Source organism: Neovison vison, chromosome 10 (assembly GCF_020171115.1).
Source record: "Neovison vison isolate M4711 chromosome 10, ASM_NN_V1, whole genome shotgun sequence".
Classification (NCBI taxonomy): Eukaryota; Metazoa; Chordata; class Mammalia; order Carnivora; family Mustelidae; genus Neogale; species Neogale vison.
The window spans coordinates 6,855,633-6,874,227 of NC_058100.1; the positions used below are offsets into that span (position 1 = coordinate 6,855,633).

At 46.4% G+C, this 18,595-nt stretch overlaps 1 protein-coding gene across 2 annotated transcripts in view; it reads left to right on the plus strand.

Moving 5' to 3' along the window:
• Positions 1-18,595, plus strand: part of DDR2 (discoidin domain receptor tyrosine kinase 2) — a 148,489-nt gene that overhangs the window by 70,320 nt on the left and 59,574 nt on the right. Inside the window, exons 1-2 of one of the 2 annotated variants that reach the window (XM_044266758.1) lie at positions 7,302-7,578; positions 17,256-17,364. In XM_044266758.1, coding sequence (XP_044122693.1) covers positions 7,570-7,578; positions 17,256-17,364 — 118 coding nt within the window. In that variant the 5' untranslated portion in view covers positions 7,302-7,569. Of the gene's footprint in view, positions 1-7,301; positions 7,579-17,255; positions 17,365-18,595 lie in introns of those variants that run through there. The other variant, XM_044266759.1, reaches the window with a different exon arrangement.

An 18,595-nucleotide genomic window follows, 5' to 3' on the forward strand; every position in this document is an offset into this window, starting at 1 on the left:
CCTTTCTGGCAGGAGCTGCGGGGCAGGCTCCAGGCAAAAGGACCTCGATCCTTTGCTGCACTTCAGATCTTCCACTTGCCTTTAAAGATGTCTGACTGACATGATGGTTGAGAAACCGCATCCAGCAAAGGACCTCAAGGTTAGGAAAGACTTGCCCATGGGTGTCTGCTGTCAAACACAAATTCCTGGCAAATCTCCTCTCAACTTCCTTTTCTGGTGGAGGCACCACCTGTTGGGGGGGGGGTCAGGGTCTGGACTGGCATGGTGACGAAAGAGCATCTGTCTGCCCCTAGCCCCTACCTGTCCTGACAATATGTGTCCACTACTTTCCTTAATCACTAGGGAGCACCTTGGAGCAGCAGAGTCAGTCAGCTAGAGAGAGGGACAGGGAGAAGGAGCCAGGTTTGTGGGCTGAGGGTCTGCGTATGGCCCTGCTCGTTGCCTATGTGCAGGATTGCTCAGTGTGCAAGCCCTTCATCCTGACTTGGTCCATTCCAACACCAAATAACTATATGATAAGGCCTCTGAACCATCACAGGGCATTTTACAGAATATGAGCTTAGTAGGGCCCCTGTGTGGTGAGCTGAACAGCAGAGCTCTTGCTTCTAGATCTTCTAGGGTCTGCCAGATCCCCTTGTGGCTTTGGGGAAGTCCAGAGGGACAAAGAATCCGGCTCCAGGCCTCTCCGCATTGCCCACCGGCTCCTTCCCAACTGATGAATGCTTGTTGTTCTGCTTTGTGGGCGCCTCCCGGGACCTGGGGGAGGCTCGCCTCATTTCTGTGGAGACCTTTGGCTGGACTTCTCTGCCTCTCCCAGAGGTGAGAGACCGCGGCGGTTCCGACAGCCTCAGGCTTGGCACCAACTCATCTCTGGTGGATCCAGGACCCAGTCTCCGGTCTCACTACAGCTAGGGCCTCTTTGTCCCGGAGTGGCCTCGCGGGCTCTCCCTCTGACTGGCCCTTCACAGCCGCTGCTATTGGTGATTTTCACTCCAGATACGAGCCAATGGATTCCTGAAAGGGATTCTGCGGGCTTCTCTCGCCATCTCTGCTCTGGCCTCGGTCTGGCGGCGCTCTCCTCTGTGGTCTGGACAGGGGATGATGATGGACGCAGGCTGCCCGTTGTTTTTGTTTTGTGATATTTAAAGCAACCAAAGCTCTCATTACTGTAATACAGTATGTGCCTGGGCTGGAGGGAGGAGCAGAATCCCTCCCGGATCAGGGGACGGTTGTGTTAGGTTGTGGTGAGCCTGGGGATGTGTTTGGCATCATGCCTGAGAGAATTCAGTGTGTCAGGGCTGAGAGGGGCCTCCGAGCAGCTCCACTGTTCCTCATCCCAGCCCCTCCTTTGAACCAGGGGGAGACTGAGTCCGGTCAGGGAAGGGATCGCCACTTGGGTGGCAGAGTGGTGAGCGGGCAGAGCTGGGACTAGAACTCGGATCTTGAGGCGCATTTGCTGTCAGATAGTGACGTTTCTGCGCCTGCCCTCCTCACTTGTTCTGAGCCTCCTTCTGAGGGCCTGCACCTAATTTCGTATTGGTAGTTTGAGTGTGAGGGGAATAGGCAGGTGTGAACACTGAACTGTCCTGGATGCCAGACCCAGCTCGGAGGTGCAGTACCTGAGAGGCTCCTGCTGGTCAGTGGGAAACAGCGAGCGCCATGGCGGAGTCAGGTGGGAATTCCCTCAAGCCAGAGTCACACACTGGCAGTTGGATGGAAACCTTGCAGGTGGAGCAGAGGTGGTCACACCTTTGTGCCTGATGAGAACGTCCTATCGGACTGGTGGTAGGGCTGGTGGGGGAAAACATGGCGGGCACCGCTGCAGAACCATGGAACCATCCCGTAAGTGACCGGAGATCAAAGGCCATTGCATTTGCTACCGGGGTGATCTCGGGCACATTATCTCTTCTCAGTCTTTCCATCAGTACAATGAGGATAGTAATAGTAATAACCTCAGAGACCTAATACGAGGGCCGAGTGGGGAAGTTCAGGTAAAACTTAGCATGGTGCCCGGTATAGAATCTGTGCTCCATAAATGTCATCATGCTCTCAAAAGCCCTGACAGTTTGCAAAATATATTTTCCCTGTAGGAGCTCATAGTCTTATTGAGGAGACAAGATGTTCACGCCATGTTTAAGCACAACTAGGGAGCGGTAAAAACCCCTCTATGGCATCTGCTAAGTTATGGGGTCTTGATATCATGGAGGCGAGTCAAGGGAGGAGACTCCTTTAGGCTTGGAAGGAGTGCTGAACAGGAGTAGGGACTAAAGGAGAAAGCCTGTGTACTCATCTTCTCTGCCATGAGCAGGCCAACAGGCACTCCTAGACATTCCTGGATACTGCGGACCCCACCGGTCCCCCATTCATCCTGCCAGCACCTTCCCTGCCCATCTCCAGACTCTGCTCTGCACTGGGAATTGAAAGAAGCCCTTGACAAGGTCCCTCCCTTGAGGGAGGGACTCACTGCCTCGCTTGTATAGACCTACTTGGTGAAAACCGACAACTCAAAAGCCATGAGCTCTTGTCCAAGGGAGCTGGTGGGTGTGAGCCTTCTGCCGAAGGAGTGGGGTTGCTTGCTTTGAAGAAGAGCGTTCTCTGACTACATGGAGAAGGCTCTAAGGCCAGGATGGGGGCAGGCCCTTGGTTCCACACTCAGCCCTGGTGATGTGGCGTCTTTGAGCCAGGCTGGGAAGTGTGGGGAGTGGGCCTGCTGGACGGGGGAGGGGCTTTTTAGATGTCAGGGTAAACGCCAGGCATTGGTGACTCAATAGGGAAGTTCTGAAGGCAGATGGAGTCTGCAGATGTCTTGTACCCTTAAATCAACTTGTATTTTCTGCACCTTTTGCTTCAGAGGCCGCCAGCTAAAGTAGCAGAGGAGGGAGGGTCTAGTGAACCACGTGAAGGAAGCCTGAAATGGAAAGTGTGAGAAGCGGAACTCTTCTTGGTGTGCGCCAGGAGTGGTTTGGCAAGGACTGCAGAAGCTGCAGGCACCGAGGGCGTGACTTGTTGAAGGAAGGCCTGGGGACCAGCGAAGGAGCCCCAGGCACTTGGTTCAAACCCCACTGCTGAATGAGGCCTTCGGGCTCTGTGATTCGGACCGAACTCCTGGTCCATATTTGTCCGAGGTGGTGGACCCATGAGCTTTGGTGTCTTTGTGTCCCTGGGCCCCCGGCTGTGTAACACCCCGGGTTCCATGTTGCCCCGCCAGCCCGAGAGTCAGGGCAAGATGGGGGCTCACTCCCCCGCTATCTTCTTTGTTTTTCCACACGTTTCTGGGCACCAGGCCTGTGCACCATTCTCCTCCTAATCCCACCACAAAATAATAACTAAATGTTAAAAAGCACCTACCGTCTCCCAGGCACTGTGCTGGGACCCCTTTACATGCCTCAGCCCGTCTCATGGTCACAGTGACATCATTTTCAACTCGTACCCATATCTCGTACTTCCTGATCTCCAGGAGATGCCTTTCAACCGAGAGCTGAATTGGCAGTTGGTTGTTTAAACAGTCTGACCTGGGGGACCTGGCTGGCTCAGTTGGGAGAGCCTGTGACTCTTGAGGTTGGGGTCATGAGTTCAAACCTCACACTGGGTGCGGAGCCTACTTAAAAAAATAAAATAAATACATGGTCTGACCTGTATTATGGCTGAAGCTTTCACCACAGAATATGGTTGCGAGGGCCTAGTAGGTGAAATCCTCCCTGCCTGCCTCCTTCGGATGATGGTCTCAGGAAAGGAGAGGAGGCCCCGAGGGTGTGAAGGGAAAGACACTTGGATGACATTGCTGAAAGGGGAGGTCCCGGCTGGTGTCTGGGAGAAAGGATCCACGTCTCTGTGGAGAAACTCCGGCTGAACAGAAAGCAGGGTTCGCTAGTGTCACACGAATCTCCTCTAGGGTTCCGCAGAGTCCCCTCTGGCTGGATGAGATGGGAGATCCTCACGGCCCGGAGATGCTGCAAGCCCATGTAGACGGGGCCCATGTAGACGGGGCCCATGCAGGGGCCAAGCAGCCCGAGAGCTCTGCCTTACTCAGGGGCCAGCACGACCAAGGACCCCAAGAGTGGGGCACAACCAGCACAAGTTCTCGGCCTTGAGGCTTTGGGTGGCCTGTTGGATGCTGTTGAGACACGGGTGCGATCCCACACAGGGACAGACCAGCCTTCCCCCGAGCAGCGTCCACGTCACTGTCCCCATAAAGGTGGCCACCGCTCAGCCCTCCTCAGCCCCAGGCTGGTTCACAGTTAAGCACGTGGGTCTGTTGGGGCTTTCAAATGACTGCAGAGAAAGGCCCAAGTCATTGCTCCAGAGGCAGCGTCCCCCCCAGGCAAGGCACGGAGTCTGTGGTGTGGTGGTCGCCTGTTTTATTACCCTGAGATGACCCATCAGTCGCCCCGCAGTGTTCTCTGAGCACCCACCATGGAGCTGTCAGCCGATACCAAAAAGAAAGGCATGGAAGAGGGAAATGTGCTTTTTGCCTCTAACTTGCAAATTTATTGAGGAGACAATGCAGAGGCACAGATAAAGTAAAACAGAAACACAAATACACATGAACGTTTTGGATCTGGGCGGTGTTCTCAGCACTTCCCGGGGGATAACTCAGTCCACCCACATGACCCTTGTCTGGGAGCAGGGGCCATTACTGCCCTCATTTTCCAGATGAGGGACCAGGGGCCCAGGTTCCAGTGCGTGGCCAGGTCCACACGGCCGGTAGAGGAAGACACAGGACTTAGACCAGGCAAGTGTGGTTATGACAAGGTGACTGAGAAACAGCCACCAGCGAGGTTGGAGGCAGCACAGCACCGGGTTCCCGGGGACCCGAGGGCCACAGGAAGCAGTGGCCCCGCCGCCTCCCCTGCTGCTCCCAGATTCACCGTCGTGCCCTTCCCGGGAAAGGCGTCTCATATGTAGACCCTGTCTTTAAGGCCGCTTCTGGGATTCGAGAGGGATTTGCCTCTCCTCCTCCCCATCATTCATCACGTTACCCCTTTACTATGTGGCCTACATCTTCTTTCGGGGCATTTGAGGTGATGGGAAGATTGGCCATAAGGAAAAATGAGGCAACATTTAAAAACCAATAGTTACGTTTGTGGGAGGCCAGGCCTCACTCAAGGAGGTTGTTCCCTGTTCCTTCGTGCTGTGTAGTCACCTCACAACGTAAAATAAGCCCTGTACCCCGTCACCATCCCTCGCGCTCCTGAGGGCATGGGGCTCAGTGAGGTCATGCTTGCAGCAGAGGGCCCGGGGGCCTCCAAGTCACCAGTGAGCCCTCCTCGCTCACGGCGTGAGAGCAGTCTGCCCTCTTGGGGACCTCAGCAAGGACCGTGGGCCCCCACACCTGCAGGCTGCGGCTTCCCATGGGGCCTGGGCCCCCTCCCGGCCTCGCAGCTGGGTTCCCCTGGCAGCTATTCTGAGAGAGAGAGAGAGAGAGCCAAGAGGAGGTATAGCTCCTTCCGGGACCCAGCTCTGAAGTTCCATGACTATCAGGTTTCCTGCAATTCTTTCGTTAGGGGCAAGTCACTCCCTCGAGCCTGTTGGAGAGGAGGGAACTGAGGTACCAGCCCTCACTGGGAGAGGGAGATAAGAATCTGTGGACGCACTGGCAAACCACCGCAGAGATTGTCCAACTAACTTCACTCTGGTTCGGAGACATCGGTTATCCCAGACAGGGCCCAAGGAAGGCGGGCATGCTCTGAGTCTGGGAAGGAAAAAGAAGAGGTAGGGCTGGGACAGGCAGGGCTGACTGGAGAGCAAAGCTGGAGAGAGAGTCTGGACGATCAGGGGCCCAGACCCTGCCTCTGACCTGTGGTTGTCTGTGACCAGGCCTCGCTGCTTGTGGAGCAGCCCTACTTTCCTCACCTTTAACCAGAGGGGATCGAGACAGGTGAGCTCTTGGGTCTCCTGAGCTCCCCCGGTTGTGGGTCCATCATTCGGGGACTAGTGTCTTTCTTTTGTAATCTCCAACCCCCTAGGACCCTAGTCCCTCATGCCGACCTTCCTGTGCCCAGCAACACAGGCAGACAGCCCTCTGTTCCCCAGCACGCGCACTGGGGGTGTGCGGAGCCCGGGACAGAGCGGGAGATGGGGGAAGGCATGGGGGCTGGGTGGGGAAATGCTCAGGTCAGGCTGGTGGAAGTCAGGGGTGGCAGGGACCTGTCTAAACGAAGAACCAGGGATTGCCGGAGCTCAGTGAGGCCAGGTGAGCTGCCCAAGGACTCAGCAGGCCCAGGGGTACTGGGTCACAGGTCTTTCTGCATCTGGAAAAGGCTTTGCCGTCACTCTGTATTTCTTCTTCTTCCTCTTGGTAATCGCGTGAAGGCATTAGATCGGACGTCCTGAGCGCCTCTGATCTAGACCGTGACACAGTCAGGGTTCTTTGCTCTATTCTGTCCCTGGGGAGGGGGGAGTGTCTTCCATGGCAGGGACATCACTCAGCATCCTCTCCCCTCCAGAGAGCAACAGTGACCTGGCTTTCTCCTCACTTCAGGGACAGAGGTTGTCCTGTTGTTTGCAATTTATAACCCGGGGAGGGGAGCGACGTGTCGTTCTAACCAAGGCAGGGGGACCCGGGCTCGCTGTCTCACCGCCTCTGGGCTGGGAGGGTCACCTCGGGTCCTGCATGTGACTGCTCACAGATGAGGCCGTTCGGGGCCTCTGGCTGAGCACTGCTGGCTGCACTTTGAGAAGCACAAGCCTGGGCTTCCCAGGGGCAGGACGTGAGTGAGGAAGACTTCAGTAAATCTTTGGGACCCAGACAACCAGGGCTGGCTGGTGTGTCAGCGGACACGGGCGCACGCGCGTGTGTGTGTGTGTGTGTGTGTGTGTGCGTTTGGGGGCCCATCTCTTGCCAAAACCAGGCTCATTTCTGCATATTTGTTTGCTGAGTATTAAACACTCCTAAGATTACTCTTGCAATTTGTTGAATCTGAAATGAAAATGAGTCAGCACAGAGGAAAAACAAGCCCGAAGACCCTGAATGGCCCCTGAATGAAAATATATGGCCCTGAAGCGAGTGGGTTTCTCCCCCCTCCTGCCCCCCCTGCCCCCAGGTCCGAATCTTACACACACAGATGCCAGTACCAGGCACAGCTGTGTGCACCAGGCCTCCTGCGTCTGCTCAGGCCTGACCTGGGGACTTTATCTCTGTGCCCTTCCCACCCCTGCCTGTCCGAGCCCCTCCCTTTCCTGCGGGAAAGGCCTGTCCTTAGGTGGAGGGGCGCAGGCTGGAGGCTCTAGATAATTTTCTGGGAGGGCAGGCACTTCCTCTCAGACCTTATCACAGGCTCAGCAGGAAGATGTCCGCAGGAAATCTGTGACTTTTTATTCCTCCCGCCACACCAAGGGGTGGTCATCTCTCATTGCCTCTAGCTTTTGGATCTGGGGAGAGGCCAGTCTGCCAAAGCAGATGCTCCTCGCTTCCGACCCAGGCCGTGTTCCCACAAACTCTGTTATGAACTGGATTGAAGTGTATGGAATCATGTTTTGAATGTACCAGAGGGATTTGCTGTTCAAGGGAACCCAGCCTTGTGGAAAGTGGAGAGCTAGTCTGTAACGTGGAGCCTCAGCCAGCGATTTATGAGCTCAGTAAGTAGTCGGAACATTGCTGTGTGCTGAATGTTACTTTCATCCTACGCGGTGGAAACTTGTTATTCAAAGGTATAACAGGGTGGTGCAAAGAATTATTCTGTAATGTGGGTAACATTTCATGACTGATAGGCTTGGCAAGTTTAGGCACTTCTTAAAGTGGGGTGTACCTCTAGTGCTGCTTCAGAGAAAAAGATGGTTTGTGCTAATATTCACACTTGGGGGGAGAAGGTAACTGGGCTGTCTGAAAGTTAGGGTCCCTCCAAAGGCGCTTGGAAGGAACAGAGGCGCTCAAAGTTTCCATCCAGTTAGGGCAAGAGGTCCCAAGGGTTGCCTGCTCTCACTAACTTGCCACAGAGTGGAAATGATGGTGCTTCCCCTCCCCCCAATAAATGAAGTTACCTATGCTAGCTACATTTCTAAAAGTATTTCTCTTTATGTCTCAATATGTGTCATATCTATCTATCATCTATCTATCTATGATCTATCATGTGTATTGAATTCCGTAGTAAAAGAAGAGACAAGCCATAGGGCTCATGTTTCAGAGTCCTGAAAGGCTGTTGCTTGATCTGTATGGAGTAAGAGACTTGACCTTACCACTCACCCTTCCTCACTCAGCAGCCCAAAGGCACTTCAGACCCCTCTCCTCTGTGCTCTATCCTCGCATACCACCATGTTTGGACCCTAGAATAGAGCCTGTTACTAGGGAAACAGTCTGACTTTTCAAGGTGGCTGGAGAAGAGGACTGTGTTTGTCCCTAGGTGTGTCTGACCCGGAGCTGTGGGTGAGCTGGGACTGACCAGCGGCAAGCCCTCCCTGGGTGCACAAACTCTCTGTGGGACGGGATCGTGTCAGGCAGAATGTGCTGAAGACTTGCTTTTTCACCATGATGTGACCCTGACTATGTTTCAGAAAGAGGCTTTTGGAAGTTCATGCGCAATTCGTGAGCTAGCTTGTAAGAAGTTTGACCTTCTAGATTCTTGTGTGTTTTATTCTTGCTAATTTCTAGTCATGGCTGCTATACTTCCATTTACCTTCCACTTACTTCCTGGTTGTCCTGATGGCTTTGCCCACAGCCTGTGCAGATTCGGGTGTGGGCAGACCTGACATGGAGAGCCAACCGTCATCAGGCCTGGGGAGTCCTGAGCCATGGCTCCCTCTGGAGGCAGTCTGGAGAGTTCATCCCGCTTGGCTAGGGGAGGGGATTTTGACTGGGAGGAGGGAAGTGGGTTCTTCATTAGAAGGGACACATTCTCTCTGAGCTACATATCCATTGATATTCTTTGGAAAATACTGGGCCATGAGTGGGTGAAGTGACCCAGGTCCTTACTTTCCTACTTTATAAAGGGAGATGGTAATCTTTCTCCATAGGGCTATTGTAAGGCTCAGTAATAATGATGCATTTATTAGCACCTACTGAAGTGCAAGAGTTCTAAAAGCACCAAGTAAGGTATAAGCAGCAATTCTCAACAGGTTTGTTTTTTTTTTGCTTCTACTTTATTCATGTGTAAGATATACCGATCAAGAATTCTGCCCCTTGCCACAAATGATTGGTCAGATACAAGATGAGTTCCCCACCTACCTCAGACCTCCAGGATATACATGGTTGGTTGGAAAGCACCCTCCAAATTCTGATAGACTGCCCCAGGGAAATTGCTTTTTGTCAGAAAAACCAATATATAAGACATTAAAAAGGAGCATATTTTCCATGTTAAGAATCAAAACATGACCAAAAAGGCTAGAGTTTCCTTTTGATCACCTTTCCCAGTCTCCTCTGCCAAGATATCCAGTCATTGAGGGACCTACTGTTATCAGTACTGTCTCCTGAGGGGCCTCACTCTGTCTCTAGTTACCTCTTATTTGAGCACTGGAGTGAGCACAAGAGTGAAGCTTGTTATTAGCATGGGGTTTATCCTTCTAGAGCTTTTGTGTATATATAAATGTGTATGAGTGTGTATGTGTGCACTTACCCATAAAGATACACAGTGTGCTTTATGTAAATCTTGTAATCTGTTGGTTCATCCAAAAACATGTCGTGAACACGTAACCATGTAATTACTGCCTATATTCTCTAGGATTTTGATAGAATTTTGTCTCACATTGAGGTCTTTAATCCATATCGAGTTTATCTTTGTGTATGGTATAAGAGAATGGTTGAGTTTCATTCGTCTACACATAGCTGTCCAATTTTCCCAGCACCATTTATTGAAGAGACTGTCTTTTTTCCAGTGTATATTCTTTCCTGCTTTGTCGAAGATGAGTTGACCATAGAGTTGAGGGTCCATACCTGGGCTCTCTACTGTGTTCCACTGGTCTATGTGTCTGTTTCTGTGCCAGTACCATGCTGTCTTGGTGGTCACAGCTTTGTAGTAAAGCTTGAAATCAGGCAATGTAATGCCCCCAGTTTTGTTTTTCTTTTCAGCATTTCCCTAGCAATCTGGGATCTCTTCTGGTTCCATACAAATTTTAGGATTGTTCGTTCCAGCTCTTTAAAAAATGCTGGTGAAATTTTGATCGGGATGACATTGATATAGACTTCATCTATACATGAAGTATAGATGGTGTAGAAAGTATAGACATTTTAACAATGTTTATTATTCCGATCCATGAGTATGGAATGGTCTTTCATCTTTTTGTGTCTTCTTCAGTATCTTTCAGAGTGTTCTGTAGTTCCTCAAGTACAGATCCTTTACCTCTTTGGTTAGGTTTATTCCCAGGTATCTTACGGTTCTTGATGCTATAGTAAATGAAATCAATTCTCTAATTTCCCTTTCTGTATTTTCGTTGTTAGTGTGTAAAGAAGGAACTGATTTCTGTACATTGATTTTGTATCCAGCCACATTACTGAATTGCTGTATGAGTTCTAGTAGTTTGGGGGTGGTGTCTTTTGGATTTTCCATATAAAGTATCATGTCATCTGGGAAGAGAGAGAGTTTGACTTCTTCTTTGCCAATTTGAACATCTTTTATTTCTTTTTGTTGTCTGATTGCTGTTGCTAGGACTTCTAGTACTATGTTGAACAACAGTGGCAAGAGTGGACATCCTTTGGAAATAGAGGGTATTATGCTTAGCAAAATAAGTCAATTGGAGAAAGCAACTATCATATGATCTCCCTGATATGGGGAATTGGAGATGCAACATGGGAGGTTTGGGGAGTAGGAAAAGAATAAATGAAACAAGATGGGATCAGGAGGGAGACAAACCATAAGAGACTCTTAATCTCACAAAACAAACTGAGGATTGCGGGGGTGGGAGTGGTAGGGAGAGGGGGGTGGGGTTATGGACATTGGGGAGGGTATGTGCTATGATGAGTGCTGTGAAGTGTGTAAACATAGTGATTCACAGACCTGTACCCCTGGGACTAATAATACATTATATGTTTTAAAAATTTTAAAAAATTATTAAAAAATAAAAAACGAATGGACATCCTTGTCATGTTCCTGATCTCAAAGGGAAGGCTGTCAGCTTTTCCCCATTGAGGATGATATTTGCTGGTTTTTCATAGATAGATTTTATGAAGTTGAGGAGTGTCCCCTCTGTCCCTATACTTTGAATTGTTTCAATCAGGAATGGATGCTGTATCTTGTCAAATGCTTTTTCTGCATCAATTGAGAGGACCATATGGTTCTTTTCTCTTCTCTTATTGATTTGTTCTATCACATTGGTGAATGTGGATGCCAAGATTCTCAACAAGATCCTAGCTAATAGGATCCAACAGTACATTAAAAAGATTATCCACCATGACCAGGTTATTCATGGGATGCAAGGGTGGTTCAACATTCACTAAAAATGAAATTACACAGATCATGCTTTTAGAGTCTCGGATAGTATTTCACAGTAGAAATATATCATAGTCTCTATCATTCTCCTATTCATAGAAATTTCCCCAAGTTTTTGTTATTTAAAAAAAAATTGTGTCAACGTTGTCTTCACATCCTTGAGAACACATTTCTCTCTCTCTCTCTCCTGACCAGCCCTCCTGACAGGTGTGGAATGATACCTCATTGTGGTTTTGATTTGTGCTTCCCTGATGATTAGTGATGTTATACTTTTTTTTTGGTGGATATACCTGTTGGCCATTTGTCTTCTTTGCAGAGATGTCTACTCAAGTCCCTAACCCATTTTAAAATTTGGTTATTAATCCCTTACCAGATATATGGTTTAAAAATATTTTCTTCCATTGTAAAGGTTGCCTTTCACTCCATTGAAGGTTTCCTTTGCTGTGCAGAAGCTTCTTAGTTTGGTGTACTCTTGCTTGATTATTTTTGTTGTTGTTGCTTGTGCTTTTGGTGTCATATCTGTGAATCATTGCCAAGACCAATGTCATGAAGCTTTTCTTCTCATGTTTTCTTCCAGGAGTTTTAAAGTTTCAGAGCTTACTTTCAACTCTTCAATCCATTTTGACTTGATCTTTGTGTGTGGTGTAAGATAATGGCCCAATTCCATTCCTTTACATGTGGGTATCTGCTTTTCTTAATACCATTTTTTGAAGACACTATCCTTTCCCCAGTGTGTATTCATAGCACCCTTCTTGAAGATAAGTTGTCTACAGCCATTATGGAAACCAGTATGGAATTTCCTTTAAAAATTTAAAAATAGAACTACCGTATAATTCAGCAATCCTACTTCTGGCTATTTTTTCAGAAGAATTGAAATCATGATCTTGAAGAGGCATTAGCAATCCCACAGTCATTGTGGTACTGTTCACATTAGCTAAGATGTGGAGACAATCTAGGTATCTACCCATACATGAGTGAATAAAAAATGTGGCATAAACACAGAATGGAATATCATTCAGTCTTTAAAAAAGACATTCTTTAATATGCAACAACACTGATAAACCTCTAGGATCTGTATCTTGTCAAATGCTTTTTCTGCATTATGTTAAATGAAATAAACCAGTCACAGAAAGTCAAATACTGCATAATTCCACTATAGTAAGGATCTAAAATAGTCAAATTTATCTAATGGAAGAGTGGAATGGTGGCTACCTGGGCAATGGGGAGCTACTAATCAATAGGCATAAAATTAAGATTAAACAAGATGAATAAATTCTAGAAATCTGATGTACAACTTGGTACCTACAGTCAAAATAGTATATTGAATGCTAAAAACTTGGTAAAGAATAGATCTCATGTTTAGTATTCTTACCACAATGAAATAAAGTAAAAATTAAAAAATATTGCAAAGCACTTCTTTGTGCATACCTCATTGTGCAGATACATAAGTCTTTCTCTAGGGTAACTAATAATAAGTGGAATATATGGATCATAGGATATTACTTTGTTACAAAATGTCAAATATCTATGTTAGCCTGTTGCTTGTCTGTTAAGCATATGATGCTTTTGGTCTCAAAGACCTGTAACATTTTGATGGAGATTTTTATCTTTTTTGTTGTTGTTGTTTTTGGATTTTGTTTTCTGTCTCCTTTGTGCAGGCCTTCCTTACAAATGTTTCTAACAAGTGCTCCTATACTTTCTTGAACTACTTTGAGAGTTCTACTTCTACATTATGGACTTTCTCTTTTCTGTATGAGTTATGGATATATCTTTACTTGTTTCCGAGTTAAAATGAACTGTTCCACTGATTTTAAATAACCCTTGTATAGAAGGTTCCCATTTACATATGAGTCTTTTCTGGGTCCCTATTCTCTTTGTTGTCCTCTTTATGTATTTCTGTGCCAATCCCACACTCAGGGCTTTCCCAGCCACCTTATCTGAAGTAGCCCTCATTCACTCTTTACCACCTAACCCCACTGTATTTTCTTCATGGCACATACATCTCTTTAGAGTTCTTATTTATTTGCTTGTTTGCTTATAGATTACATGCTCCATGAGGACAACTCCAAAAGCTTCAAACTGCCTTTTTTAGCGTGGAGTAGCACCCATAGACATTTAGAGAATAGTTACCAGAGGAGGAATGAAAGAACACCTTCGACTAGGGATATTTGCAGTTTGAGCTTTATTTTCAAAACTTCAATAAATTGTCAAAGGAATTTGTACTATTGACCAAAAAAATGGATACAGAAGGGCCTTTCTACCTCCTTGGAGTTCTTCCATGTATGTTTGTGGGTTCTGTTCACATGTCATATGGTTTAAATATGGAACCCTTGGAAAAACTCACTCAAGGGGGCAGAAAAGGGTGATGTATGCTTATCATAAACCTTGGGTGCACTTCCTTTTAGAGTATGGAATTTAGTGTGGCTGGATGTAGTCACTGAATAACATAGTTCAAGGCAATCATTAATCCACGCTGCAAATATTTATCCAGAACCCTGGTGGGTGTTGAAAAAGCAATGGCGAGTAGAATAAACATGGAACTTATGGCGGGAGGGGGTGGAGAAGACCCTAATGAGACATGACAACAATGAACACATAATTAGAGGCTAGGATCATTTCTATGCAGAAAAATAATAAGACGATTTTAGTGCATGTAACAAGAGGGCCAGAGAGGCCATGGAGGAAGTGACTATTGAACAGAGGTTTGATCCAGATGAAGAGAGCGTGAAGCGTTTTGGCAGAGGTCCTGCGGTATGTAGCTCTGGTGATGTTGGCAGAGGCCAGATCAAAGGAGAGTGCAGTATGATGACAAAGACAAAACAAACAACAGAACCTGTGTAGATATGGGAGTAATACAAACCCTGGGTTCACATGAGTTTTGGCACCTGTAAACTGTGTAACCAGATCAGTTTTAAGCTCTTCCTCCTCAGTTACCTTGCTGATGAAAACGAACCTCATTGGGTCACTGTGCATATTACATGAGAGTCTTCGGCACAGGTTAGAGGTCTGTGGTGTGGTTAGAGCACTTTGTTCTTCTGTGTTTGTTAGCTGCCAACACCTCACTTTACAGCAAGCAAAGCAGAAATGATGACTTGTTTTGTAGATTCACAGCCTGAAACCAAGGAACGGTTTCCAAAAGGAAATTCAGTCTAATTTTTTTGAGCATCCCATGAGTTCTGCTTCATTCAGTTAAAAACCATTTTTGAGTACCTGCTTTGTACAAAATAGAAAGTACTCTTTTGGAGATGGAAGAATGAGCTGTTTTGAAGGTAATGACTCCATGGATCACTTTGTAACTGTATTATGGAGGACCTAATAGAGGCAAAATTGGTGTGTATTTTGGTGAAGGGAGTGAGGTGTAAGAGACAGTCCTCGTAGAAGGAAATCCTGGGGAAGGTTCTAAAGGGGAGGAAAGTTATGGCCCACAACTCCTGAGAAAGGTACCATAAGAGAGAATTGGAGGACTCCTCTACAAAGGGAGAAGGTGGTTAGCTAAGGCAGGGTTTGCACGGCCAAATGGTTGCATGTAAGGAGCTTGGGTCCTTGTGGAAGGACATCATGGATCATGGCCATGGGCATTGCTGGTTTACAGCCATGACCAATGTCTCCAAGATCTGCCCGTGTGTTTCTTTCTCTGGGCATATTAGTCTGGGGACTTATTTATGGAAACACAGTGTTCCTGCTGCTGACAGTGATGCGGCACACCAAGACACATATTTTAGCCCATCCAAATCATGCCATGAAACCATGCTTATCATCCTTCTGAGGTCTGTGGATCACCCACCCCTTATCTTCACCCTTAGCCGACTTTGGTCTTGTGTGTTTGATTAGTTTTTACTCAATCCTTTTTGGGCATCTGAACATCTGCCTTCCCCCCCCCCTTTTTTTTACCACTTTTTTTGAGGAGGGCAGGTCAGAGTTCTGCCTAGAAAACATCATAGAAAGCTTCTGTTTCGCCAAAAGGGGTCTTGGCTCCATTAGCATATTATTTACTCTATTCCCGTTATAGCTCATTATAATCCTACTCAGCCTTCAAGACCCTGATCAGATCAGATTTCTCCATGAAATCAACCCAGTTGAATGGAATTTTGTCTCCCTTTATAATTATGTATTATTTATAATAGTAGATACAATGTTTGGTTGATGATTAGTGTTACCTGGTGGAAACTTTTGAATAAAATTTTTATTCTAGAACAGTTTTATACTTAGAGAATCAATACAAAGATAGTGCCTAGAATTCCTGTTTACCCAATACCAAGTTTCTCCTATTATTAACATCTTACATTAGTACAGTACCTTCGCTACAGTGAAAGAGCCAATGTTGATATACTATTATTAACTTTTATTTTTGTCAGAGAGAGTGAGCACAGGCAGACAGAGTGGCAGGCAGTGGCAGAGGGAGAAGCAGGCTTCTTGCTCAGCAAGGAGCCCAATGTGGGACTCGATCCCAGGACGCTGGGATCATGACCTGAGCCGAAGGCAGCCGCTTAACCACTGAGCCACTCAAGCATCCCTATTATTAACTATTATTAACTAAAATCTATACTTCATTCACATGTCCTCAGTTTTCCCCAGATGTCCTTTATCTGTTCAATGATCATCACCCAAGATGCCATTACATGTGGTTGTTACATCTCCTTAGGCTCCCTTAGCTGGGACAGTTTCTTGGGACTTTCTTGTCTCAATAATAAGTGCCATTCTTATCATATCATATCAAGGAGATGTAGTATCAATATGACTTATCAAAGGTGAGATTAACCTCAATTACCTGGCTTGAGGTAGTGTTCATCAAGTTTCTCTACTGAAAAATTCACTGAAAAGGCCACTGTGTGCCATTCACCCTAAGGGGTGAGGTTATTTGCCACCTCTTTAAGAACAGAGTGTCTGCATAAATCATTTAGAATTCTTTTGAATGGGAATTTTTTCTTTTCTCCCCCATTTGTTTATTCAATCACTTGTTTATATCAACATGGACTTGTAGATATTTATCTTGAGTTATAGTCTAATGGTACTTGGTTTATTTTGTCACATTGTTTCAGCTTTGGCCACTGGGAACTCTTTCAAGTGTTCCCTGTGCCCCTTTGGTAGATCCCAATCATTTTGGGGGTATATACTTTCTCAATTTCTGTCACTAAAAGATTCTGTAAGTGTTATGACCCAGGAGTCAGATCAGCCACTTCTCCAGGGAGCTCTGATTCCTTTTACTGGAAGATAGTATTCAAAACCAAGATAACAGTACCAGACTTATTTGTTGCTATTGTGGTATCTGGCTTCTAGGCCCTCGAGAGACACATGTGTATATACTAACCTGTAATTATGCTATATCTTTAAATGCTCCATATGTAACTCTTTGTATCTCTATTAAGCCGAACTTGAGTTCAAACTAATGTCTCAACTCTAAGCCCTTACCACACAGGTCATTTGGGGAAAATTAAAGATAGAGAATCCCAGGCACCTCCCACTCCAGAGCCAGTAAGTCAGGATAAATACTTACCTTAGATCTTTTGAAAGGCAAACACATTAACATCACTGACTATTTTTCTTGGTTTAATATTGGAATGAGTATCAAAGTTATGAAAACTTCATGAATTTAAGTTTTAGTTTATCACCATTCACAATTTGGATAAGTATGTATCTTAGCAGAACTTTGTTACCTGCCTATAGTTTTGCTAATTTTAATTCCATGATCTAATAAGAGTTTGGAAATTCTTACATTATGTGATCATTGAATGTCCCACCTGATTCTCAGTCTATGATTTGAAGTCCCAGATACAGAAATAAAGACTCTAAGAACAACAAATATAATCATGCAAAATGTATTCATCAATGTTGATAGTATTTATCTCACTCATTTCCTCTCCTTTCTCTTGTTTTCTCACCTTTTTTGGTGGGCTCCAGGCTCCAGTTCCAGCACCATCTTCTGAGCTGACCTCCATTCCCAGGATGCCCTTGGTGCTGCTCCTGCTGCTGCCCCTCTTGAGTTCTGCGAAAGCTCAGGTTAATCCAGGTAAGACAGCCATTGCTCAGCCACATGCTAGAAGACCAGCTGGATATTCAAGTCAATCAGTGTTCATCTTGGGAAAGGCCCTGCCAAGGGTATCCACGGGGCTTTTTTTTTTTTCCCCCTCCCCTTTCTTTCTTCTCTTGTCTTTTCTTTCTTTCTTTCTCTCTTTCTTTGTTTCTTTGTTTCTTTCTTCTTCTCTCTCTCTTTCCTTCCTTTCTTCCTTTCTTTCTTTCTCTCTTTCCTCCCCCTTTCCTTTCCTTCCTTTTCCTTCCTTCCTCTCTCTCCCTCCCTTCCTTCGCTTTCCTTCCTTCCCTCGTGTCTTTCTTTTCTTTTCCTTCCTTCCCTTTTCTTCCTTCCTTCCTCCATCCCTCCCTTCCTCCTTTACTCCCTTCCTTCCTTTTACTTTCAAGATGAAACATGTCCAAAGCAGAATCAGAAACCAAAGTCCTGTATCTGTATAACATCTTAACTATTATGAAAGGGCTCCTGATATCAAGTAGAGTGGAGTGAATGGGAATTAAAAAAAAAAAAAAAAGGAAATGGAAGATGTAGCCATTTGCTTCTGCATCTTCTAGGAAATAGAAGGAGAGAACTTTATAGGTGCCTTCTAGAACCTCTGTAGGTTGGGTTTCCAGTTATTTTTCGCTGGTTCAGGCCTGTGTTTTACTTGGATGTCATGTTGTGCTTTTGGGACCCTGGTCTTGCAGGATCTTGGCAGTCTCTCCTAGCCAGTGTGGCCATACTCAAAAATAGATGTGTGAAGAGAAATCTTTTTGTTTTCCCCAATTTTTAAAAATTAGATGTCTATTTTAACTTTATATTGATGTAATTGATTTTATCACTTGTCTATTACACAACAGTGCCTCTTAACAACCTGTGTAGAGCTGGTGATTTAGACTGGGCTTGGTTGAACTATTGTTCTGATCTCTGGGTTCATACACATATCTGGGAATCAGCTGGTTATTGGTTCATCTAGGATACCCTTGGCTCCGACGACTGGGCACATTGGCAGTGCTCTTCTCCAGCAGACTAGCGTGGCTATGTTTTCATGGAAATTGCACAGGAACAAGAGCGGAAGCTGAAACATGTGGCATTTTTTCAGGATTTCATTGGCGTGGCCACGCCCAGAGTCAGAGTGGGCAGGCGTAAAGAGTTACCTGGGGAAGATCTGGGTATAGGGAAGGGGGACGGACTGCTGTCCATTTTTCATGTACACACAAATGTAAATATAGGA